This window comes from Delphinus delphis, chromosome 3, assembly GCF_949987515.2.
Source record: "Delphinus delphis chromosome 3, mDelDel1.2, whole genome shotgun sequence".
NCBI lineage: Eukaryota > Metazoa > Chordata > Mammalia > Artiodactyla > Delphinidae > Delphinus > Delphinus delphis.
In genome coordinates, this window is record NC_082685.1 from 130,471,345 (window position 1) to 130,498,200 (window position 26,856).

The window sequence follows — 26,856 nt, forward strand, 5'->3', positions numbered from 1 at the left end:
GCGGGAATTTGTGGACCTCTGTTTTGGGTGGATCAGTAAAGAAGATTGAACTGGGGCCCCAACTCCTTTTTTCATTGAGAAAAGAGTAAGGGGTGCTGCTGAGAGAAGTGCTTCTGCAATAGCCATGTCTTAAGCTTTGCTTTGGAGATAATGCTGGACTGTACAAAAATTGCCTTCAGGATTCCAGGAATTTGTGAATCGTAAATTTCTTTTAGCAATTAATGTGGGTATATCAGTCTTTTTATCTTTATTTGTTAGCACTTCGTGTTCCCGGTGGAAAACAAGCTTGAGAAATAATTGTTAGAATATAGAATTGGAAGTGCTTCCCTAGCATGTTCTTGGACTTAAAATCGTTAACCAGTTTTGTTTGTTTGTTTTTTGTTCTTTTCTTGGTTTATGTGTTTTAACTTGGGTCTTGTGGAGAGAAAAATAACTTAAAACTTTTCAGGACCTAAGTTTATAGTTATACAAAATTATTATTATGTGCCTCAGAGGCTTTTGCATGCTTGTTTATTCATTGGTTCATTTATTCATTCAACATATATTCCTTGAAGTGCTTACTATAGGCAGGATTGTGGAGGGAAGTCTATCAGATAGTAATCTACTCAGGGTAAAGGACAAATGGAAAATGTATTTTGTAGAGAGTCCAAAGGCTGAAGATAGGGGTGGGTGGGTGTGTGTGTGTGTGTGTGTGTGTGTGTGTGTGTCTGCGTGTGTGTGTGTGTATTTAAGAGAGAGTTAGACACACATCCATATATACATATACAGAGATATGGTCTGTAGTTCTGTGGGAAAAATCTAAACATTTTTAAAACTGTCTCCTCTTATTCCCACTGTTATTTCTTTATTTCAAGCCCTCAGCATCTCTCATATACACTAGTATTTCTTGCCTCTGGACTTCCCTCTATTCTTTTTTTTTTTTTTTTTTTTTTTTGCGGTACGCGGGCCTCTCACCGCTGTGGCCTCTCCCATTGCGGAACACAGGCTCCGGACGCGCAGGCTCAGCGGCCATGGCTCACGGGCCCAGCCACTCCGCGGCATGTGGGATCTTCCCGGACCGGGGCACGAACCCGTGTCCCCTGCATCGGCAGGCGGACTCTCAACCACTGCGCCACCAGGGAAGCCCTCCCTCTATTGTAACTTCACACTTCTCTATCCTTTATACAGTTTTTCCCAGAGTCTTTTCCCCCACTAAGGCACAGATTGGGTTGTGTGTCTCCTGTTACCCACAGAATAGAGTCCAAACTTCTTAATATATAGTCTGAATATAGATTCTGTAAATAGTCCCTTTATTAAACTCTCCTGAGTTATCTGCATTTAGTTACTGGACTCTATTTCATGCTGAGACCCTGACTGGTCTTACCTTCTGCCTCCCGGTTCTAGATAGCTTTTTCCCTGTGTGGACCTGCTCTCATCATTGTCTACCTTGTCCTCAGTACTAAGAGGCTCACTTTGCCCTTTGGCTTCTAGATGGGTTTGAAGAATGGGAAGCACTGGAAGGAGAGTGGGGTTTCTTCTCCTGGAGTCCTCCTGCCAACTCCTCTGTCGTGTTGGCTCTCCCAGAGGTCATAGCTCTTTGAACCTTCTAGGTCTAGGAGTGGTTGCAGCTTCAGAAGGTTGTACTATCTCTTGACTTTGCCCTCACCATAACTTGTAAATAGTCCCTTATTAAGCTCTTCTTAAGTTCCCCAGTTTGAGGATGCTGTTTCCTGCTGGGATCCTGACTGCTACATTGTCTAAGTCATCTAAGCTTCAGTTCTGTTTGCAGTTACAGCTGTGTTATTTTCCAGTAGCGCTTATCTCTCTCTTATTAAAAATTTTGTGGTGAGGTCTTTTTCATTCCTTTCCTTTTTTAGTGTTTTTAGTCCTTCCCTTTTTTTTTCTTTTTCCTTTCCTGGCACTGTGTCTGCCGTGTCATAGAAATTGAAATGTCTGAGTGAATAATGAGAGGAGATTTTCAAGAAGATGGACACTTGAATTTCCCTGTGGTATAGCGTAATATTTATTTAGATGTCTGAAATTGAGAAAATAGGGAAAGGTGTAGTGGGTACTGAAGTCAGTATAGTTACTTTAATAATGTCTAGATTTATATTTCATTCTTTTCAAAACGTAAACTTAGGACTTGTTTTTCTTTACCTTTGCTTCTATATATTAGAAATTAACATTGGTTCTCTTTAAAATGCATTTTAGATTTATTCCATTGGAATATTTTGTAACAACCTGTCTTTAAGGAACTATGTACTATATATAAAATGGGAGATATTTCAATTATTACTTAATTGGAGAAGAATATAGGAAATATATATATGTGTATATATATATGTATCTATCTCCACGTATTCATTTATCTACTTCAATATAACTTAGAGAAGTTGTGGTAAGAGCAGACATACAGTAGTTAACAAATGTGTTTATTAGCAGCATTGAACTTTTAAAAGTGACTTCTCTTAAGGGAATTTCAATTAAGAGAAAAATACCCTAGAATTATGATTAGTGTCAAAAATAGTTTCTATATCCTTTATATATTAAGGAAAGAATATTCGTGTTCTGTGAAAGACTTTGTTTTGAGAAGAATCTTCCTATAATACTAACTTTGACACAGAACTCTCTATTACTACCCTAAAAAATTACCACTGAAAATAATTTCTGTGTAGATAGAGACTATTTCATTGCTTTTTAGAGTAGAGGTATCTGTTTACCCTGTGGGGATGGCTATGCCTCTGTGTGTGTGTGTGTGTGTGTGTGTGTGTGTGTGTGTGTGTGTGTGTCTTATTCTGCATGGGCTGCCATAACAAAATACCAAAAACTAGGTGGCTTAACAACAGAATTTGTTTTCTCAGAGTTCTAAAGGCTGGGATTCTGAGATCAGGGTGCCAGCATGGTCAGGTTCTTTTGAGGGGTCTCTTCCTGGCTTGCAGATGGCCACATTCTTGTTGTATCCTCACATGGCCTTTCCTTGGATGCGTGCGTGTGGAAAGAGATCTCTCTCTCTCTCTTCCTTTTCTCATAAGACCACCAGTCTTATTGAATTAGGACCCTACCTTTATGACCTCATTTAGCTTAATTACCTCCTAAAAGTCCTATCTCCAATTATAGTAAAATTGGGGGTTAGAACTTCAATGTAAGAATTTGGGGGGACAGACACAGTTCAGCCCATAGTAGTGTGTGTGTGTATGTGTGCGTGTGTATATATAAATCACATGAGTAATAGAGGAAATCATTGTGATATATTTAACTTGAAGAAGGAGATTCATGCTTAGGCAGTGACAACCCAATATTGAAGCTCATTATTGAAGTTTCTTCATAAAGCTGTGGTGTTAGTGGAGGTGGTGTAAGATATTCTCTCACAGAGTGTATATGACACCTTTTTTCCTCAGACCTCATTGTCTTTACTCTGTTCTCACTCTTCTTTTTTTTTTTTTTTTTTTTGACGGTACATGGGCCTCTCACTGTTGTGGCCTCTCCTGTTGCGGAGCACAGGCTCTGGATGCGCAGGCTCAGTGGCCATGGCTCACGGGTCCAGCCGCTCTGCGGCATGTGGGATCTTCCTGAACCGGGGCAAGAGCCCGTGTCCCCTGCATCGGCAGGCGGACTCTCAACCACTGCACCACCAGGGAAGCCCTGTTCTCACTCTTCTTGATGTCTTAGCATTGACGTCCTACATTTAACCTAGTACAGACTTGATACTCTAAGCTACTTTCATTGGCTTTTTGTATAACAACATTGTCTTACTTCTCTATTGTTCATTCTTGTGTTTAAAGAATGGTTAATATGTTCTGCTGAATGAGAGAGACACAGCCCCTGCCCTCTAGAGCATGTAATCATCTCCTCTCCCTCTCTCTCCTGCAATCTCTTTTCATGATTTCACTATGGATATTAGTCCTTACCTGACTGTTTTTATTGATCTCTGTTAGTCTTGACTTTAGGCTTTCTCTAAGACTGTTTCATTCTCCTGGCTTCTTACCACCTCCAGTGCCAACAATCTGCAAATCTGTCTCTACTTCTTTTTTTTTTTTTTTTTTTTTTTTGTCGTACACGGGCCTCTCACTGCTGTGGCCTCTTCCGTTAAGGAGCACAGGCTCCGGACGCTCAGGCCCAGCGGGCATGGCTCACGGGCCCAGCTGTTCCGCGGCACGTGGGATCTTCCTGGTCCAGGGCACGAACCCGTGTCCCCTGCATCGGCAGGCGGATTCTCAACCACTGCGCCACCAGGGAAGCCCTGTCTCTACTTCTTATCTTCATCCTGCATTATATTCCTTTCGCCGTTTAGTGAATTTTTACTGAGAGCCAACTGTGTGCCTGGTCCGAAGGATACAAGAATGTTATGGTCTTTGTCCTCAAGTTGCTGACAAAATGCAAAAAGCAGTTTAAGATACTATGTAATGGATGTGTGTCCAAGGTGCCATGGGGCAGATAAGTAGGGAGTGCCTTACTTATCAGGGAAAGGGAAACAAGGGGACAGGTATCCCAAACAGAAGGCTGAACATATATGTAGGTACCTAAGGTTTTGAAAACATAGTATGTTCAGGCAACAGCAAATGGTTCAGTGTGATTGGAGCCGTAAGCTACATGGGGAAGAGTGAAAGATGAGGCTGAGCATTTAAGGTGTCAGATTACCCCAAAGGCAATATTTTCAATACTCAACTAATTTTCTTTCATCATAAACCAGGTGCCTGTCCCAACTTCACATTTTTGTCAATGGGACCATCATTCTCCCTATTCCCAAAGTTTGAAGTGTCATCTTCAGGTCTGCCTCAACAATTGTGACCAGTCCTCAAATTGAGTCATTTCCATATTCAAAACACTCTTTCATGTGTCCTTTTCTGTTTTCCCTGTCAACATACTGCTTAACACTTAATTAGTAGATTATTTCAAAGCTGTGTTAAATGCTCCCCTTTCTAATTTTTTTTAAAGTTAATATTTAAAAACCCCTTATTTTACTGTGTTACTAACCCTGAGCAAAAGAGGACAGTGATATTTTATTTATTCCTACAGGATAAGTCTTTTCTTAGGCCAGTATTTTAAAAACATAATTCTTTTTGTTAAACCCCAAAATCTCAGGTTCTCTTCCTCCCATTAAAAACCACACAGTTGTGGAATTAAGAGTAATCTGCAGAAAAGAAGATTTTGTTTCATTAACGTTGAGTTTTTATTATGAACATAACATGTATTTTATACTGAATAAGCTTTTTCAAAGGAAGGTACCCCTCACCCAAATCATCTTCCTTGTCACAATTCTGTTAATTTAGCAAATCACTTGCCTCCATGGGAGACATCATATATACACTGACTCTAGGAACAGATAGCCTGTGTTGTAATCCTGGTTCCACTACTTACTAGTTCCAGCAGGGTTCCTCATTTCTTAAAGCCTCATAATAATTTTATGTGAAGAAAGGGGGAAGTGATGTTACCTACTTCACAAGGTTGAGGTAAGGATTGAGTTAATCTATGTAGCCTAGTGCTTGGCATGTGTGAGCATGCAGTACATGTTCGCTATAAAATGTTATGTACCTTGAAAACTTCTTGCTCATTCTCTCTGTACTCTTGTTGGTGTGACCTCATGCTTCTCTTGCATCCCTCTACCACTAAATGCTCTCCTTGAGGCCCTGCCTACTGCCTATGATTTACCTGCTGCTTCAAGTTCAGCTCAGTTGCCTGTTCCTTAATAGTCTTTTTAAAAAAATGAATTAATGTATTTATTTGTTTTTGGCTATGTTGGGTCTTTGTTGCTGCATGTGGGCTTTCTCTAGCTGTGGCGGGCAGGGGCTACTCTTCGCTGTGGTGCGCGGGCTTCTCATTGTGGTGGCTTCTCTTGTTGCAGAGCACAGGCTCTAGGCACGCGGGCTTCAGTAGTTGTGGCATGTGGGCTCAGTAGTTGTGGCATGTGGGCTCAGTAGTTGTGGCTCGTGGGCTCAGTAGTTGTGGCTTGTGGGCTCTAGAGCGCAGGCTCAGTAGTTGTGGCGCACGGGCTTAGCTGCTCCACTGCATGTGGGATCTTCCTGGACCAGGGCTCGAACCCATGTCCCCTGCTTTGGCAGGCGGATTCTTAACCACTGTGCCACCAGGGAAGCCCTAATAGTCTTTTCTAACTACTCCAGTTCACGTTGACCTCTGAATTCCTATAGGGCCTTTTATATCATTTTAGAAATTAGTCATATTTTCTCTTTTATGGTATTCCTTTTAACATTTACATACAGTAAAATGTACTTTGTTTTTGGTACAGTTCTGTGAGTTTTGACAAATACTTAGAGTTGTGGAATTACCATCACAATCAAGATATAGAACAATTTCATCATCCCTCAAAAATCTGTCTTAGTATTATTACTTTTGAAACTGCTTCCTGAGTATGCCTTCTGTTGCTACATGTACAATTTAGGCTCTTGAACCGAGTGCCCGTTTTACACTAATTGTCTCCTCTATGTTTGGCATACTCTAGTATCAAGGATATAGTAAGTAGATGCTTGACTGTTTGAATTGTATAAAACAAAGCCTAAAAGTGTGCTAAATTTAAACATACTAAGAAATTACTAATTTAAGTTATTTAACTTCTCTTTGGTCTTTCATTTTATTTGGGTGAAAAATTTCAAATGAACATTATTCCTGTATAACTTGTTAAAGTGATTTTGGAGCCTTACCAGGGCTAATAAAAACCATTTTTAATTTGTCTTTGGAAAACAAAGGACTTATTTCTGTTCTTATTATCAAATATACTTACAGTTTCTATTTTTTCTAACCCTATTAATTTAAATTTTAATATGAAACAAAATTTTGTATCTTTTCCCTCCTTGACTGCATTTGGCTGTTATGATGTATTATTGATTATTAAATGTATATACTGAGTTTTGCCTTTTTTTCTTAAACATATTTAATGTATTGAGCAATTCAGTTAAAAATGAATTACGAACAACATGTAAAATACAAAACCTTCCTGTTTTCTCAACTTTATTTTTTCACGGGCCAATGTTGCTGTCTTCCCTTGGGGTTTCCTTTATTGATTGTCCCAAAAATCAGAGGTCAAGGCAAGTAAGAGAATTTAAACTTGATAAAGGTGGGGCTGATGTGGACAAACTAATGATGCATGGTTTCCTCAGTCTTTACTCTTGGTTGTAATGGAATAGTGATCCTTTTTCAGAAAGGACAAAATACAGTTGAGATTTGCATCCCATTTAGTAGAGTTTACTTCCTAATGAAGTGAATTGAATTTAACCATGTGTATCTTTTTTTCCCTTCCCTAACAGCTTCCATGCCTATGGCTGTTCTAAATTTGGGCCAAATATATCCATTTCAGAGAGGCTTTTTCTGTAAAGACAACAGCATCCAGTATCCGTACCATGACAGTACCGTCACAACCACTGTCCTCAAAGTAGTGGGGCTTGGTTTACCCATTTCCTCTGTAAGTAAATGAATAAGTAGGTAGTGATGGGTTTGTTGTGCTGGAGGTTTTATGAAGTGATCGAATTGGGGTGGGGGTAAATCCATAGTACTGTCGTCACCAGAGTTGGTGTGGTGAATGATTGCTTAAAGAATATAGCCACTGCTTCAGTCCAGGGCAGTGTTTCTCCAGTTAAAGGGAGATATTGCCCCAAATAACTTGATGTCATCATAAAGAATTATAGAATGATTATTTTAGAATGAAGAGTTCATTTAAGTAATTTTGGATCAACACTTTTCAGTAGACAAGTGAAGAAACTTAGGCCCAGATACTTGCTCAAGCCCAGTAAGCTATTTTATGGCAGAGCTGAAACTAAGATTATGCTTATTTTATCATGTTAAGTGGAAATTGAGGCCACAAAAACGGAGATAGATTTATTTGTTAAATTTGAGAATACAGTTCATCAGAAAGAATGTAAATACATATGCAAAAGAAGATCCTCAGAATATATCAAAACTATATCACTATTTTTCTTTCTTTTCTTTTTTTTTTTTTTTTACGGTACGCGGGCATCTCACTGTTGTGGCCTCTCCCGTTGCGGAGCACAGGCTCCGGACGTGCAGGCTCAGCGGCCATGGCTCACGGGCCCAGCTGCTCCGCGGCATGTGGAATCTTCCTGGACCGGGGCACGAACCCGCGTCCCCTGCATCGGCAGGCGGACTCTCAACCACTGCACCACCAGGGAAGCCCTATATCACTGTTTTTTTTTTTTTTTTTTTTTTTTTTTGTGGTACGCGGGCCTCTCACTGTTGTGGCCTCTGCTGTTGCGGAGCACAGGCTCTGGACGCACAGGCTCAGCAGCCATGGCTCACGGGCCCAGCTGCTCTGCGGCATGTGGGATCTTCCCGGACCGGGGCACGAACCCGTGTCCCCTACATTGGCAGGCGGACTCTCAACCACTGCGCCACCAGGGAAGCCCTATCACTGTTTTTTAAGTTGTACTATTCATCAGTTTGTAGGTTAATATTGGGTTTCATTACTTTAAATAATTGGACAGTTTGCTTCTAGGTTAAATTTCACAAACTAGCTTAAGGTTGGCACTTGAGATATTGTGCTTACTTTCTCTATCCTTGGTTCGGATTCCTGCACCTTGCCCTGTGTCTCTCTGTGAGTTGGAAATGGATGAGAAGAAGCAGAATAAAGATTTACCTCCTTGAGTGTCTTGGGAGTCCAGCAGATCATGCCATACTTCTCTTTTGACAACTTGTCTCTCGTCAGTTGCCTTCCCCAGATAGTTGACTTACATTTTTTAAATTGTTTTAGCAAACAGAAGCCTTATTTCCACAGTAGGACAGACTGGCTTTTCTTTCCCTATTTTGCCCCCAAATTGGCTAAGAATAATAGCCTTGTTCTTTGGTTTTTCAGTTCATATCTGAGTTCAGTTCATATTTGCCTTTTTTGGCTAGCAAATTATTATTTTATTTTTTGGTGATGTATTTAGCACAGTATTCTGAAGGTGAAGGGGACTTGGGTTTAGTTATGTTTCAAGATATATTAAATATTTCCACATGCAGTCTATGCATCCTAATTTGATTAAAGCCACTTTTATAGGAGTAAAACGGAAGGAAAATTTGGGGTTAGTTTAAGGAAATATTTACATTTTTCCTAAGACGTAAATTCCATGGTAATTGATAACCTCTATTTTAGCCACCAGCCTTATGAAACAATGTGCAGGAAAGCATATAGATAGATGGAAGAACATTTATGTAAACATGCCTTAATGTGCAAAAAAACCTTTACTCTAAGTTCATTAAAAAATGTGTTATTTGAAATCCTGTTATGTCTCCATTGTATGAAGTGTTTACCTATTAAAATTTTCTTACTCTAGGATGTGGATTACTCCCTTTTTTTTTTTTTTTTTTTTTTTTGCGGTACGTGGGCCTCTCACTGTTGTGGACTCTCCCATTGCGGAGCACAGGCTCCGGACGCGCAGGCTCAGTGGCCATGGCTCACGGGCCCAGCTGCTCCACGGCATGTGGGATATTCCCGGACCAGGGCACGAACCCGTGTCCCCTGCATCGGCAGGTGGACTCTCAACCACTGTGCCACCAGGGAAGCCCCTCCCATTTTTGATTGGGGATTTTAGCGACATCATTCTTGGTGATTATTGTAAAAAACACAGAAATGTCAATAGCCTTTTAAACCAAAATTTAGAGTAATGGACTTTGGATTATCCTTTTCAACTGTTGTGGTGTGTGTGAATGCAACAAAAAAAACCCCAGGATTTTGTATTTCAGCACAAGTATTTTTCTAGCATTGATTATTATGTAGATTATTGCTACAAGTATTATTAGTGTGCTATATTAAGTAGATAATATTCACAGTTTTAAAGGATAAAATACAACTTGGAAGAAATATTTTCCCCTATTTTTGGTATTCTAATTGCTTTCTGATTACTTTTTTAAAATCACTTTTACTTCCTTTGTTAATGTTTGAGGAAAAAGACAATACAGGATAAGTTTTGGGGATTGAATTAATATATAATACTGCATCTCTAAAGTTTGAGATTCAGCAATATTTGGGAAGATGAGGGAGATCATTTACTGTGGTTATATGGATTTTCTCAAGTTCTTTGTTTTTGGCATATAGTTTGAAAAATCATATTTCTTTAGGTGACTGTCCCAAAGGAGTTAAATGAGGCCCAGTTTTTTTTTTAATTTTTGAGTAGCTACTTAAATGGTAATAAAAAATTGCTATGAAGAAAAAAAAATGGATGGGTTAGTAATATGTTTATTTTTATAAGCTGTAAAGAAATATATAAGTAAAGTGTTATATATGGCAAAAGTGGCCATAAGAGTCCTGCACTGTAGGAGGACATTGGTGTTTGTTGGGTTTTATGGCATGACAAGTCTCTCATGCCACCCTTTCCTGTACTAGTCCAGAAAGCTGGTATCAAAATGGCCTATTGCCCACACTTGAATACTTTAACTCCTTTGTTTCCATGTTGACATAAGTGCCGTGCTGCCTTTTCCCAGTTTCCCCCCAATTGGGCAAGGCAATAAGCTTTGCTAGGGTAAGAATGGTCTGTTTTGCTCCACTTGTATCCTTAGTGTCAAGCACATTGCTTGGTATGTAACAGGTGTTTAATAAATATAGATAGAAAAATTTAATGAAAAAATACTAAATGTGAAATGGAATAAGATTGTCACTTATGTTTAATAATAATTACTACCATGAAAATTCAGCTTAACTCTTTGGAAATATATTGGATTTCCAAGCCATCTCTTAATATCAGATACCTCATTAAAATAGCTTTTCAGGAAAAAAATGGAACACTATCATACTGAATAGATATCCTGATTAGAGATATCTTAAAATATGGGGGAGCGTCTACTGGAATGAAAGAAATATGGTATTATGGAGCTTAATTTCTTAGGTTGGAAAAAAGTTTTATTTCCTTGTTTACTTATTCCGATGTGGAGCTGTATTTTTTGTCTACATTGTTGTGGAAAGTACTGCTTCAGTCAGTTCATATGAGCATTTATTCCAGCACCCTTTTTTTATATAATTGTCACAAAATGAAGTAGTACCAGATGCATCCTTAAGTAATTTGTTATAATCGCAAACATTTTCTTTGTTTAAAACTGCTTTTTATACTACCGTTGGAAGAGGTGATGTATAGATTTGGTATATTAAGTATTTGTCGTACATCCACTTTACAGAACGCTTGAAAATATTTTGATAAATTTTAGTATATTGGATGAACCTAAAGGAAAGAAAAGTTATATAAATATTGAGTATATACTGCCAATAATGAAAACTAAAGCTCAGTTTCACATTAGCCAAGCTTACTGAATTCCACTGCTGGTTTCCTAAATGCTGTGGCTTTTTAAAGGATTCATAGGAAAAAATTTCTGCTCATAAAATCTTCTTCTTCTTTTAAAAAATAAATTTATTTATTTATTTATGGCTGCGTTGGGTCTGTTGCACACAGGCTTCTCTAGTTGCAGCGAGTGGGAGCTACTCTTCATTGCAGTATGCACGCTTCTCATTGTGGTGGCTTCTCTTGTTGCGGAGCTCGGGCTCTAGGCGAGTGGGCTTCAGTAGTTGTGGTGCATGGGCTCAGTAGTTGTGGCTTGTGGGCTCTAGAGCGCAGGCTCAGTAGTTGTGGCGCATGGGCTTAGTTGCTTCGTGGCATGTGGGATCTTCCTGGACCAGGGCGCGAACCTGTGTCCCCTGCATTGGCAGGAGGATTCTTAACCACTGTGCCAGCAGGGAAGTCCCAAAATCTTCTTTTTAAAAGTAGTTTCAGGGAATGTTATGGAATGCCTTTGCTAAGGTTAAGTGGTCAAGAGCTGTTGCTTCACACACTGAGTACATCTCTATTAAATGACTAGACATTGTCTTTTAACTTTTCTACTGCATGTATCTTGACAAATCTGCAGGATTTAAGTGGGTTAAGTGTTATTCCTGGATGGGAATTCTGATTTTTGAGAAGCCCTAAAATCTCTTTCTACTAAGTGAGCCTTATCAGTGAATTATATGTGATAAGAAGATAATTGAGGGCTTCCTTGGTGGCGTAGCAGTTAAGAATCTGCCTGCCAGTGCAGGGGACATGGGTTCGAGCCCTGGCCCGGGAAGATCCCACATGCTGCGGAGCAACTAAGCCCATGTGCCACAACTGCTGAGCCTGCACTCTAGAGCCTGCGAGCCGCAACTTCTGAGCCCATGTGCCACAACTACTGAGCCCATGTGCCACAACTACTGAAGCCCACAGGCCTAGAGCCCGTGCTCTGCAACAAGAGAAGCCACGACAACGAGAAGCCCACGCACGACAACAAAGAGTAGCCCCCGCTCACCACAACTAGAGAAAACCTGTGCACAGCAACAGAGACCTAATACAGCCAAAAATAAAAACAAATAAATAAATTTATTAAAAAAAAGAAGATAATTGAAAATAAAATGTTCATTTTGCCTCCCACCAGGAATTAAGTCCTTTTACAGAGCATCTAAACTTGCACTCAGAGTTACACGCCTACCCCTGCCACTTTTTCAAGCAGAAGTGACATAATTTTTTAATTTGTTAAATATTGAACTGGCAAAATGACCAAAAATATTTTTGATGGATGTGATAAGATTAATATGCAGTTATGTTAAAATATATGAGAAAGGTCAAATTTATCTTTTCATTAATTCCTTTTTATAAAATAGGCCAAATATATATATATATTTTTAAATAAACCTTTCATCTCTGAATACATGAAAATTCTAGCATGGTAATATCTGTGTTTTTCTGTTATGGACCAAAGAGTTTGAAGGCAGAGTATCTCAGTATAACTTATTTTGGGAATGTCATCTGTCATACTTTAGGTAAAAGTGAAGTGAAGGCATTTGTGTTAATATTTAATAAGTTTATTTTCCTCTTTCATAAATACTATTTTGAAAACTCTAGCTGGGGGTATTATATACTCTACTTTTTTGGGTCCTAATAAATTGGTTGAACTTGTGACATTGTTTCCTTGAACACTTTTTAATTAAAAATAAATTTGCAGCTTAGATTTGGCAGTGAATTGTTAGATAACAATGCCAGAAGCATGGTCCATGAGAGAAATAATTAATAAGTTGTACTTAATTAAAGTTAAAAACTTCCGCTCTGCGTAAAGCTACACACTGGGGGAAAATATTTATAAAACACATATCTGATAAAGGACTTGTGTCCATAATATAGAAAGAACTCTTGAAACACAACAAAAAGCCCAATCAAAAAGTGGCAAAAAGGTCTGAATAGACACCTCAGTGAAGAAGATATACAAATGGAAAATAAGCATATGAAAAGATGCACCATATCATATTTCATTAGGGAATTATAAGTTAAAACAACAGTGAGATTCCTCTACACATCTATTAGAATGGCTAAAACTTTTTTTCTTCATGTTTCTTTTTTTTTTTTTTACATCTTTATTGGAGTATAATTGCTTTACAATGGTGTGTTAGTTTCTGCTTTATAACAAAGCGAATCAGTTATACATATACATATGTTCCCATATCTCTACTCTCTTGTGTGTCCCTCCCTCCCACCCTCCCTATCCCACCCCTCTAGTTGGTCACAAAGCACTGAGCTGATCTCCCTGTGTTATGCGGCTGCTTCCCACTAGCTATCTATTTTACGTTTGGTAGTGTATATATGTCCATGCCACTCTCTCACTTTGTCACAGCTTACCCTTCCCCCTCCCCATATCCTCAAGTCCATTCTCTAGTAGGTCTGTGTCTTTATTCCTGTCTTACCCCTAGGTTCTTCATGACATTTTTTTCCCTTAAATTCCATATATATGTGTTAGCATACGGTATTTGTCTTTTTCTTTCTGACTTACTTCACTCTGTATGACAGACTCTAGGTCCATCCACCTCATTAGAAGTAGCTCAATTTCGTTTCTTTGTATGGCTGAGTAATATTCCATTGTATATATGTGCCACATCTTCTTTATCCATTCATCCGATGATGGACACTTAGGTTGTTTCCATCTCCTGGCTATTGTAAATAGAGCTGCAATGAACATTTTGGTACATGACTCTTTTTGAATTATGGTTTTCTCAGGGTATATGCCCAGTAGTGGGATTGCTGGGTCATATGGTAGTTCTATTTGTATAAGGAACCTCCATACTGTTCTCCATAGTGGCTGAACCAATTCACATTCCCACCAGCAGTGCAAGAGTGTTCCCTTTTCTCCACACCCTCTCCAGCACTTATTGTTTCTAGATTTTTTGATGATGGCCATTCTGACTGGTGTGAGATGATATCTCATTGTAGTTTTGATTTGCATTTCTCTAGTGTTTAATGATGTTGAGCATTCTTTCATTTATTTGTTGGCAGTCTGTATATCTTCTTTGGAGGAATGTCTATTTAGGTCTTCTGCCCATTTTTGGATTGGGTTGTTTGTTTTTTTTGTTATTGAGCTGCATGAGCTGCTTGTATATTTTGGAGATTAATCCTTTGTCAGTTGCTTCATTTGCAAATATTTTCTTCCATTCTGAGGGTTGTCTTTTGGTCTTGTTTATGGTTTCCTTTGCTGTGCAAAAGCTTTGAAGTTTCATTAGGTCCCATTTGTTTGTTTTTATTTCCATTTCTCTAGGAGGTGGGTCAAAAAGGATCTTGCTGTGATTTATGTCATAGAGTGTTCTGCCTATGTTTTCCTCTAAGACTTTGATAGTTTCTCGCCTTACATTTAGGTTTTTAACCCATTTTGAGCTTATTTTTGTGTATGGTGTTAGGGAGTGATCTAATCTCATATTTTTACATGTACCTGTCCAGTTTTCCCAGCACCACTTATTGAAGAGGCTGTCCTTTCTCCACTGTACATTCCTGCCTCTTTTATGAAAGATAAGGTGACCATATGTGTGTGGGTTTATCTCTGGGCTTTCTATCCTGTTCCATTGATCTATCTTTCTGTTTTTGTGCCAGTACCATACTGTCTTGATTACTGTAGCTTTGTAGTATAGTCTGAAGTCAGGGAGCCTGAATCCTCCAGCTCTGTTTTTCGTTCTCAAGATTGCTTTGGTTCTTTGGGGTCTTTTGTGTTTCCATACAAATTGTGAAATTTTTGTTCTAGTTCTGTGAAAAATGCCATTGGTAGTTTGATAGGGATTGCATTGAATCTGTAGATTGCTTTGGGTAGTAGAGTCATTTTCACAATGTTGATTTTTCCAATCCAAGAACATGGTATATCTCTCCATCTATTTGTATCATCTTTAATTTCTTTCATCAGTGTCTTATAATTTTCTGCATATAGGTCTTTTGTCTCCTTAGGTAGGTTTATTCCTAGATATTTTATTCCTTTTGTTGCAGTGGTAAATGGGAGTGTTTTCTTGATTTCACTTTCAGATTTTTCATCATTAGTATATAGGAGTGCCAGAGATTTCTGTGCATTAATTTTGTATTCTGCTACTTTACCAAATTCATTGATTAGCTCTAGTAGTTTTCTGGTAGCATCTTTAGGATTCTCTGTGTATAGTATGTCATCTGCAAACAGTGACAGCTTTACTACTTCTTTTCTGATTTGGATTCCTTTTATTTCCTTTTCTTCTCTGATTGCTGTGGGTAAAACTTCCAAAACTATGTTGAATAATAGTGGTGAGAGTGGACAACCTTGTCGTGTTCCTGATCTTAGTGGAAATGGTTTCAGTTTTTCACCTTTGAGGATGATGCAGGCTGTGGGTTTGTCAAATATGGCCTTTATTATGTTGAGGTAAGTTCCCTCTATGCTTACTTTCTGCAGGGTTTTTATCATAAATGGGTGTTGAATTTTGTCGAAAGCTTTCTCTGCATCTATTGAGATGATCATATGGTTTTTCTCCTTCAATTTGTTAATATGGTGTATCACGTTGAATGATTTGCATATATTGAAGAATCCTTGCATTCCTGGAATAAACCCCACTTGATCATGGCGTATGATCCTTTTAATGTGCTGTTGGATTCTGTTTGCTAGTATTTTGTTGAGGATTTTCCCCTCTATGTTCATCAGTGATATTGGCCTGTAGTTTTCTTTCTTTGTAACATCCTTGTCTGGTTTTGGTATCAGGGTGATGGTGGCCTCGTAGGATGAGTTTGGGAGTGTTCCTCCCTCTGCTATATTTTGGAAGAGTTTGAGAAGGATGGGTGTTAGCTCTTCTCTAAATGTTTGATAGAATTCTCTTGTGAATCCATCTGGTCCTGGGCTTTTGTTTGTTGGAAGATTTTTAATCACAGTTTCAATTTCAGTGCTTGTGATTGGTCTGCTCATATTTTCTGTTTCTTCCTTATTCAGTCTTGGCAGGTTGTTCATTTCTAAGAGTTTGTCCATTTCTTCCAGGTGTTCCATTTTATTGGCATAGAGTTGCTTGTAGTAATCTCTCATGATCTTTTGTATTTCTGCAGTGTCAGTTGTTACTTCTCCTTTTTCATTTCTAATTCTATTGATTTGAGTCTTCTCCCTCTTTTTCTTGATGCGTCTGGCTAATGGTTTATCTATTTTGTTTATCTTCTCAAAGAACCAGCTTTTAGTTTTATTGATCTTTGCTCTTGTTTCTTTCATTTCTTTTTCATTTATTTCTGATCTGATCTTTATGATTTCTTTCCTTCTGCTAACCTCGGGGTTTTTTTGTTCTTCTTTCTCTAATTGCTTTAGGTGCACGGTTAGGTTGTTTATTCGAGATGTTTCCTGTTTCTTAAGGTAGGATTTTATTGCTATAAACTTCCCTCTTAGAACTGCTTTTGCTGCATCCCATAGGTTTTGGGTCGTTGTGTCTCCATTGTCATTTGTTTCTAGGTATTTTTTGATTCCTCTTTGATTTCTTCAGTGATCACTTCGTTATTAAGTAGTGTATTGTTTAACCTCCATGTGTTTGTATTTTTTACAGATCTTTTCCTGTAATTGATATGTAGTCTCATAGCGTTGTGGTTGGAAAAGATAGTTGATACAATTTCAATTTTCTTAAATTTACCAAGGCTTGATTTGTGACCCAAGATATGATCTATCCTGGAGAATGTTCCATGAGCACTTGAGAAAAATGTGTAGTCTGTTGTTTTTGGATGGAGTGTCCTATAAATATCAATTAAGTCCATCTTGTTTAATGTATCATTTAAAGCTTGTGTTTCCTTATTTAATTTCATTTTGTATGATCTGTCCATTGGTGAAAGTGGGGTGTTAAAGTCCCCTACTATGAATGTGTTACTGTCGATTTCCCGTTTTATGGCTGTTAGTATTTGCCTTATGTATTGAGGTGCTCCTATGTTGGGTGCATATATATTTATAATTGTTATATCTTCTTCTTGGATTGATCCCTTGATCATTATGTAGTGTCCTTCCTTGTCTCTTGTAACATTCTTTATTTTAACGTCTATTTTATTTGATATGAGTATTGCTACTCCAGCTTTCTTTTGATTTCCATTTGCATGGAATATCTTTTTCCATCCCCTCACTTTCAGTCTGTATGTGTCTCTAGGTCTGAAGTGGGTCTCTTGTAGACAGCATATATATAGGTCTTGTTTTTGTATCCAGAATGGCTAAAATTTGAAACACTGACAACACCAAATGCTGTGAGGATGTGGAGCGACAGAAGTTCTCAGTCATTGCTGGTGGGAATGGAAAATGGTAAAGCCTCTTTGTAATACTGGCAGTTTTTTACAAAACTAAACATAGTCTTACCATAGGACCTAGCATTAGAGCTCCTAGGTATTTACCCAAATGATTTGAAAACTTATGTCCACATAAAAACCAGCACATGATGTTTATAGCGGCTTTATTCATAATTGCCAAAGCTTGGAAGCGACTGAGATGTCCTTCAGTAGGTGAATGGATAAGCTCTGGTACATCCATACAATGGAATATTATTCAGCTAAAAATAAATCAGCTATCTAGCCATAGAAACACATGGAAGAACCTTAGGCACATATTACTAAATGAAAGAAGCCAATCTGAAAAGACTACCTAGTGTATGATTACAGCCGTATGACATTCTGGAAAAGGCAACACTATGGAGATAGTAAAAAGATCAGTGGTTACTAGGGGTTGGAGGACAGAGGAGGAATGAACAGTTGGGGTACAGAGGATTTTTAGGGAAGTGAAACTATTCTGTATGATATGGTAATGATGGATGCATGACATTATGTATTTGTCAAAACCTATAGAACTGTACAACATGAAGAATAGCCCTTAATGTAAACTATGGAGTTAATAATAATGTATCAATATTGGTTCATCAGTTATAACAAATATACCATACCAATGAAAATTGTTCGTGATAGAGGAAATTAAGGGTGGTAGTTATGGAGAGGGAGTGTATCTTTTACTCTCTGCTCAGTTTTTTTAATAAACCTAAAATTACTTTAAGAAATAAAGTGTATTAATGTTAAAAATTTTGAAAAGAAAAAAAATTTGCTCACAAAGTCTGGTGAGATGTCAGTGCTCTTTGTCTAAATAATATTAGTAATGATGATTAGCCTCATAGTGAATAATTTATACATTCATTGCTAGGAATAGGATTATTTGATTAGATGTAAAGAGTAAAATTTCAGGGCTTTGCTTCATATAATTTATCAATTTGTTAACTCATTTTATGAGAGTATTTGTTTTGCCTTGAGATCATTGGTTCTTGCCAAAGGAAAAGTGCAAAATTGGTTGATAGTTAAGTAAATAAAATACTTTTAACTTATAAGACTTAATATCTAGTGAAGACTTAAATTTAGAAAACATGATAGCACTTAAAAATTCAGCGCAAGCTTTCAGTTTTTATAATGAAAAAAAAAACAGGCAACTGAAATCTTGTTATAGTCCTATAATTAAGAAAATATATGTGTGGGATATATTTAGTTCATTTTATGTAAGGGACCATTACCATTTCAAGTTTTATTATGTAGTAGATCTATATAATACATTACAAATTTTTTGGCTTTCTGAAAAATAATAGGTTGAGTTTAGCATCTTTTAACAGTGAAGATTTTATCTAAGTACAGGTTCACAGCCCATTACCCGGAACTCTTGGAGCCAGAACTTTCTGAATTTTTGAAAGGTTATATGATTCATACACCTTATGTAATGCCCTCAGCAGGGTCTAGGACAGTACCTTATAATCAAACACACTAATTTTTATGTAGTGAAATAAGACTAGTAAAAATAAGTGGGGTAGATAAAGGCTGGGGTCATTCCTTCATTTGTTCAGGTTAAGTTTTGCCATTAGATAAGTTCAGGTTAGGCTTTGGTGCCAAATGTCATGAAAGAACTAGGATTTTGAGGGCTTTGGGTTTTAGAATAAGGGATTATGGGCCTTTTAATGAAAGCTGATTTAAAATTATTTATTTCTTAGTCATGTTATGTGGTTACTTTAAACAAATATTTGAAAATCCTAAGTTTAGTTTTGGTTGAGAAGCAGGACCTATGGTTAAAAGTGTAGGCTTAGAACTGTTTATGTGAAACGAACTCATTTGTGATTGGAGTGCAGGGTTAGTGATGTAAGCCATAAAAGATGAACACGTCCAATGCAGTACAGTGATTTTTGAATATTACCTTATTCAGTCACTGTGAAGTATGAGCAAAAATATTATCCTGTAAAGAACATTTTGGTGTTTCCCTGTAGCTACAAATAGCTTATATTTCATATCTGGCTTTAATATTCTACTCTAGCCAAATTATTGTGGGCTCCTTCTTTAAATAAGAATTTTAAAAGGGTCTCCACCATTTCTGTCAATTATCTTTAAGCTTCCATATTTAGAATGAGAACGAGATAGCATTTTAAAAATGGCAGTTTACTGCTTTATCATGAACCTGTGTTTCTAACACGACAAGAAATGAAATTCTGTTTATTTGTAGAAAGAAAAATTTTTGTGTTTTTACACCTGTTTTTGGACTACGAACAGTCAACACCAGTTCAGAGTGTGGTTCAGAAAGGTAACCTTCTTTCAGAAGGCAGGCCACAGTTGCTGCATCTCTGGCATCAGGGTAGGTAACAGCAGTGAGGAATCTTTTTAATCAGACTTTCCAAAGGCTGTCTTGGCTTAGAGGGCTGGGTGAGTGTGAGAGGAGGTTAGATTTGGGATCTTGTTAAATCTAGGGAAATATAAGCAGAGGTCACTGACAGGACACTAAGAGTGGGGAGAATGGTCTAGTGATTCACTGATTTTCTTGGTAGAATATGTGGGATTGTATATGTTTTCAATCGAATATATTCTTATACTTGAGTATTAATCTTCTGATACACTTAAAGGCATCCTTTTAGAAGCTATCAAAATTTGAAAGAAAAAATGAAATTTCTGACAAGTTAATTTCTCTGTAACTTGGGGGAGTATGTCCTGTGTAATTTTAGCAGCAGATTTCCTGTTTCCAATGTGGAGAGTAACTGCTTTGTGGGACCCAGTAAGAAAAATCACTGGACAAGGAGATGGAAAGAGCAACTGCAAAGGCACCCATTTTGTTTACTGTAAAATTTTGTTTACTCTCTAAGAAAAGATTATAATTGGGTACTCATTGGTTTAGAATTTTTGCATACATGGTAAATGGAAGGCTGTGTTTGTTCTATCATTTATTGAGTGTCTTTTGTGTCTGAGGTGCTTCTGTGTTATAGATTCTTTCCTCATAACAACTCTCTGAGGTTGGCAGGTATTTCTCTTTTATAGCTACTAAGAGGCCAAGTTGGGATTTTAACCCCACCAAGTCTGCATCCTCTGTTGTTCACATTCTTTTTGACAGTCCCTTATTGTTTTCAGTGTGGTGTGGGTCTATTTTGATGGAAAGTAGGTAAATGCAGTAAACTCTTTTGGTTTTCTTTTATCAGTTAAAAGTTGTGAATATGAGTCTAGGTGGTGAAGATTAGATTAGAGAAGAGTGGTGGGAAACTTGGGTTAGTGTGATAGCAGCCACCAAAGCATGTAGTGGAGCTTATCTGTCTAGGTTGACTTTATCACCTAGAAGAATTTCTGAATCATGATCTAGACTCGTTGAGGGAAAATCTGAATTTGAATCTTGTTTCTTAGCTCTACTCCTGAAATTCAGTATGACATTATGCAATGTTCTGTTCATATATATTTCTTTAACTATAAAAAGGATGCTTTTTGGTTTATCAGAAAGCCATGAGAAGAGGGTTTGTTTCATTGATGCCAACACCTAACCTATCTCAAAGTCTGTCCTTGTTCTTTTTTTTTTTTTTTTTTTTTTTGCGGTACGCGGGCCTCTCACTGCTGTGGCCTCTCCAGTTGCGGAGCACAGGCTCCGGACATGCAGGCTTAGCGGCCATGGCTCACGGGCCTAGCCACTCCACGGCATGTGGGATCTTCCCGGACCGGGGCACGAACCGGTGTCCCCTGCATTGGCAGGCGGACTCTCAACCACTGCGCCACCAGGGAAGCCCTGTCCTTGTTCTTAAGAAGAGAGTTCACTGATTTAACTCCCAGTATAGTAAACCACTTTGGTATTATACTTTGGAGAAAGGCACTGCCAGTTATCCATCATTTATGCAGGAGTCTAATGCTTTGCTTGTACTTCTTTCCCTGATCTTTTCTCATTGTCTATCTTTACTGCTCATTTTGGGCTTAAATATGCTTTTCTCTGGACCTTAAAGCAACTCTAGAAGAGTGCATGGTCGTTTATTGTACTTGATATACTTCAGTAGCTTCCTTGGGAATTTTTTAAGAATAAACTGCTCTTCCCCCTCCAATTTAATAAGAAATTTTCAGTTCCCTTAACTTTTCTACCTCAGAGATCCTGTCCTTTGTCTGCCTCAGCCATTTACCTCCCATGTCATATCCTAGTTGATGCCATTTCTAATAACTTAAACCCCTCCATAATCTGAATTTTAAGCATTCTACTCTATAATCACCACCTTTATGCAAATAGTTCCTGTCAATCACCAGCAATTTCCAAGTTGTTAAATCCAGTGCTCTTCTGAATCTCTCAGCACCATAATAAAACATTTAGAAATGTTTTATTTTGAAAAAATTGTAGACTCATAGAAGTTGAAAAAATAGTTCAGAGTTCCCATGTACCCATCACACAGCTCCCCCCAAAGATGACATCTTATGTAACGATGGTTAAATCATCAGTACTGTTAACCAGAATACAGACCTTATTCAGATATCACCAGTTTTTACATGCACTCTTTTTGTGTATGTGTATAATTCTGTGAAATTTATCACTTGTATAGATTTGCGTAACCATTACCACAGTCAGGGTTCAGAATTGTTCATCACCTCATGAAAACTCCCTCCTACCATCTCTCTGTGTCATATCCTCCCCCAATCCCTAACCCTTGGCAACCACTAACCTACTCTCTACTATACCTACTATAATTCTATCAAGTATGTTATATAAATGGATTCATACAGTATTTATCCTTTTTAAATTGACTTTTTTTCCCCTTGGAGTTATACCCTTGAGATCTATCCAAGTTGTTGAGTGCATCAATGATGTGTTGGTTTTTTTCTTTTCTATTGAGTAGTGTTCTGATACATGGATGTATCACAGCTTACTTATCTGTTTGTCTGTGAAGGACATGTAGGTTATTTCCAGTTTTTGACTATTACAAATAAAACTCTATGAACATGTGTCTACAGGGTGAATACAAGTTTTAATTTTTCCAGGGTAGATAGCCAGTAATAGGATTTCTAGGTCTTTTGGTAAATGTATGTTTAAATTTATAAGAAACTGCCAAACTGTTTTCCAGAGTGGTTGAACCATTTTGTATTCTCACCAGCAGTATATAATGTTGTGCATCTTCACCAGCACTAGTATTGTCAGTATTTTTTATTTTTATCATCTGTAAGTGTGTAGTAGTATCTCATTAGGGTTTTCATTTTCTTTTCTCTAATGGCTACTGATGTTGAACATCTTTTCATGTGCTTGCTTGCTATCCATGCATGCCTCTTTGGTGAAGTGTATGTTCAAGTCTTTGCTCATTTTCAGATTAGATTTTTTGAAACTGTGTAGTTTAGGGAGATCTTCATATATTCTGGTATAGAAAGTCTTTTGTTGAATATGAGATTTGCAAGTATTTTTTTTTTACCAGTCTGTAGCTTATCTTTTCATTTTCTTGAAAGTATCTTTTGAGAGCACACGTTTTTGGTTTTGATGAATCAAGTTTATGAATATACATTTTTGTCTTTTATAGACTCTGCTTTTGGTGTTATGTCTAAGAATTCTTCACCTAACCCTATTACAAAGACTTTTTTCTATATTTTCTTCGAAGAGTTTTATAATTTTCTGTGTTCTGCTTATCTCTGTGATCCATTTTGTGTTGAGTTTTGCATGACGGGTGAGGTTTAGGTCAAGGTTCATCTTTTTTTTGTGTGTGTATGGGTGACCAATTGTTCCAACATCATTTGCTAAAACAACTCTTCTTTCTCCATTGAGTTGCTTTTGTACCTTTGTAAAAAATAAAAAATAAAAAAAATTAGTTGGCTGTCCTCTTGTGGGTCTATTTCTGGACTCTGTTCTTGCTTCATTGATATACTATATGTCTTTCCTTCCTCTTATACCACAGTCTTGATTACTGTAGTTATATATTGGTGGTAAGAAAAGATATACTGAGTAGCTTAAAATCAAATGGGAAAAAATAAAATATAGTACATTTTTCTTAAAAAAAATTCAAGAAGTATTATTCCTCCAAGTGTATTATTCTTTTTCAAATTTGCTTTAGCTGTGTAGTTCCCTTGCTTTCCCACATAAATTTTAGAATCAATCTATCTATGAAAAAATCTGGCTGGAATTTTGATAAGAATTGCATTAAAAGCTGTAGATCAATTTGGGCAGAATTGACATCTTTACTTTGTTAAATATTCCAGTCCATGAAGATATGTCTTTTCATTTTTTTAGGTCTTTGATTTTTTTCACCACTGTTTTGTAGTTTTCAGCATACAGATCCTATATTTTATTAGGTTTATACCTAAATATTGCAGTTTTCTAAACTATTATAAATGGTATTATGTTTTTAATTTTGGTTTCCAATTGTTCATTGCTACTATATAGAAGTATGATTGATTTTTATGGGTTGACCTTATATCCTATGATCTTGCTACACACACTTATTAGTTCTAGGAGTTTTGGGATAGATTTCTTGGGGTTTTCTATACTCTCCTGGTTTTAATTCTACTTTAGTGGCTGCTTTTTCTCATTCTACTTTGCAACTTCCTTCTCTTCTTCCTGACCTTTTAGTTTTGCAGTTCTCCGGGTATCAGTCCTTGGGTCCTCTTTTCTCCTCTATAACTCATTCCTTGGTGATCTCATCCAGTTTCATGGCTCAAATACCACCTCTATGTTAAATTTATATCTTCAGCCTGGACCTTTCCCCCAGTGAACCTTACATCCAGCTGCCTCCCTGACATCTCTACTAATAGGCAACTCAAACTTGATGCATCCAAGTATGAACTCTTGGATTTATTCCTTGCTCCCCCTATTCAGTCTCTAGTCTTCCTCATCTCAGTTAATCCAACTTTAAACTTTTGGTTTCCCAAATGGAAACTCTTAGGATCATTATTGACTCCTCATTTCTCACACTCATATCCAGTCCATCTATCAGTAAATACCGTTGATGCTACTTTCAAAATAAATCCAGAATTTGACCACGGTAATAAGACCCGTGCAATTACCTGCAGTCCCTTCCCAACTCAAGCCTGTGCCTTGTACAGAGCAGTAGGAACTCAGTTAATTGTTAAATAATTGAATTGAATAATTGCTTCTTTATTAGAGAAATCTCTGAGATCTTTCTCTAGTTGAATTATAATGTCCCTTAATGTTGAGAGAAATAACAATTATTTTTACATCTTCCTTAAGTTTCCTGCATTCTTAAGACTCTGATTATGGATTCTTAAGACTGTGATTACGGATGCCACTCTCTCCTGGGCACCTGATATGTTTTATATACATATAATGGAATACTATTCTGCAATAAAAAGGAACAAAATACCAATCTGTGCTACACCATGGATGAAACTTAAAACAAAAATTTTTCCTGGAGGCATTTGTGTAGTTTTCACTGGAAGAGTTCCCTTAACGTGTAAAAAAGTTTTTAACCGTAGTTTCTCAGTTTTGCTGGACACTCCATCACCAATCTTTCTAAAACAGTTGTTAGCATTTATATTATGGTTTCAAGGTCCTTATTATTTGCGTAAGAGGAAGTTGAAGAAGATGTTGTGCGACCATGATCTTATGTTGTCTTTTCCTGTCTCTGGTAAAAGGATGGAGAAGTGTTCTGGTGTGTTTAGTTTGTGGAAGCAATGAGTTATATATCACTTATTCTCTTTTGAACCATTATAAATATTCACTTGGAGAAGGTGGAAAGCTATATTTATTTATGGGTGAGTATGAGTTTACTATGCGTAGAATCTGATTCTTAAATGGGGTAATATGACTAGCCACATGGGCATATTAAAAAGCAAAATGTGGGAATGTAAAGTGGTGCAGCTATTTTGGAAAAACAGTTTGGCAGTTTCTTAAAAAGTTAAACGTAAACTTACCACATGACCCAGACATTCCACTCCTAGGAGTCTACTCATTTGAAATGAAAATAATGTCCACACAAAGACTTGTACATGAATGTTTATAGTGATATTAGTCATAATAGACAAAAACTGGAAACAACCCAAGTATTCATTAACTGGTGACTGGATAAACCAAATGTAACATATACATACAATATGATACTATTTAGCAATAAAAAGGAACAAATGCATGCTACAACATGGATGAACCTCAGAAATATTATGCTAAGTGATATAAGCCACTTACAAAATACCACATATTGTATGACTCCATTTTTATGAAATGTTCAGAAAAGGCAAATCTATGTAGATACAGAAAACATACGAGTGGTTGCCTGGGGTTGATGGTGGGAACAAAGGTTGAATGCAGATGGGCTCATGGGAATTTTTTGGGTAAGGAAAATGTTCTAAAACTGGATTGTGGTAGTGGTTGCACAACTCTCTACATTTACCAAAGTCATTGAATTATGTATTTAGAGTGGATAAATTTTTTGGTTTGTAAATTATACCTCAATGAAGTTGTTTTAAAGAAGGAAATGAAAATGAATTTTGTAAACTGAAGTATTGAGAGAAACATTGTATGACAAATGCAGTCATTTGATAAATGATGAAAAGGGATTGTTTTAGAAATGTAATCTTTCAGGTAAAAGGAAAAGGGTATTTGATTTGAATAGATGAAAGAGTAAATGGAACCCTTCACTTTTGCCCTAAAATCTATAGTAAATGTCAAAGATAGCATCAGATATCTTTAAAATTTTGCATTTCTGTAACATTTGTATATTGTGGCTGGTAGAATAAATTGGTGGTGTAAAAAAACTTTACTGAAACAGTTTGTCAGGGACCTTAACATTTATATCCTTTGCTATAATTCCACATAAAAAATATATTCTAAGGAAATAATTAGAAATGGAAACAAGGATTGGTAGTTAGAAATGTTCATTATAGCATTATAGAGGGTAATCAAACAATAATAACCTACATGGTCTCAAAGTAGGGGGAATGATTATAATTGTTTTAGTTATGGCTCTGTTGGTTGCAAGGAGGAGAATCCCTTTCTAACTAGCTTAAGTGAAATTGGGTTTTGTTGAAAGGATACAAGGTACTTTAACAACCCCCCAAACAGCAAGATCAGTGCAGCCCTTTGGTAGCAGGGAACCAAAGCTGCTTTCATCTTTTCTCACTTTTGGGTCAGACTAGTCACTTCAGTTTTCTTTGCAGACCTGCTTTATTTATCCTCAGCCTCTTCTTCTGCCAGTCTTCTAGTGCATTGATCAGTGCTGTTTACCAGCTCTGACTGAGTCAGTCTTTGTTCTAGTTCCAAAATTTCCAGAGCAGGACTCTGGACTAGCTCATCTTTTCCAGCGCTAAGTGGGTCAGTGAACAACTGGTGATTTGGTCTTCCTCTCCATCCTTCTTTGGGGGGTCTACATTCAGGTTTAGTTATTTAGTGAAAATGAAATGGCATTGGGTAATGACTTTGATGTAA

At 37.2% G+C, this 26,856-nt stretch overlaps 1 protein-coding gene across 3 annotated transcripts in view; it reads left to right on the forward strand.

The window, feature by feature from the left end:
• PLPP1 (phospholipid phosphatase 1) overlaps positions 1-26,856 on the forward strand; it is a 119,447-nt gene that overhangs the window by 30,252 nt on the left and 62,339 nt on the right. For 2 of the 3 annotated variants that reach the window (XM_060009489.1, XM_060009491.1), the window contains exon 2: positions 7,239-7,393. The exons of the other annotated variant lie outside the window; for it this stretch is intronic. In XM_060009489.1, coding sequence (XP_059865472.1) covers positions 7,239-7,393 — 155 coding nt within the window. The remainder of the gene's footprint in view (positions 1-7,238; positions 7,394-26,856) is intronic. 3 annotated transcript variants of the gene reach the window in all.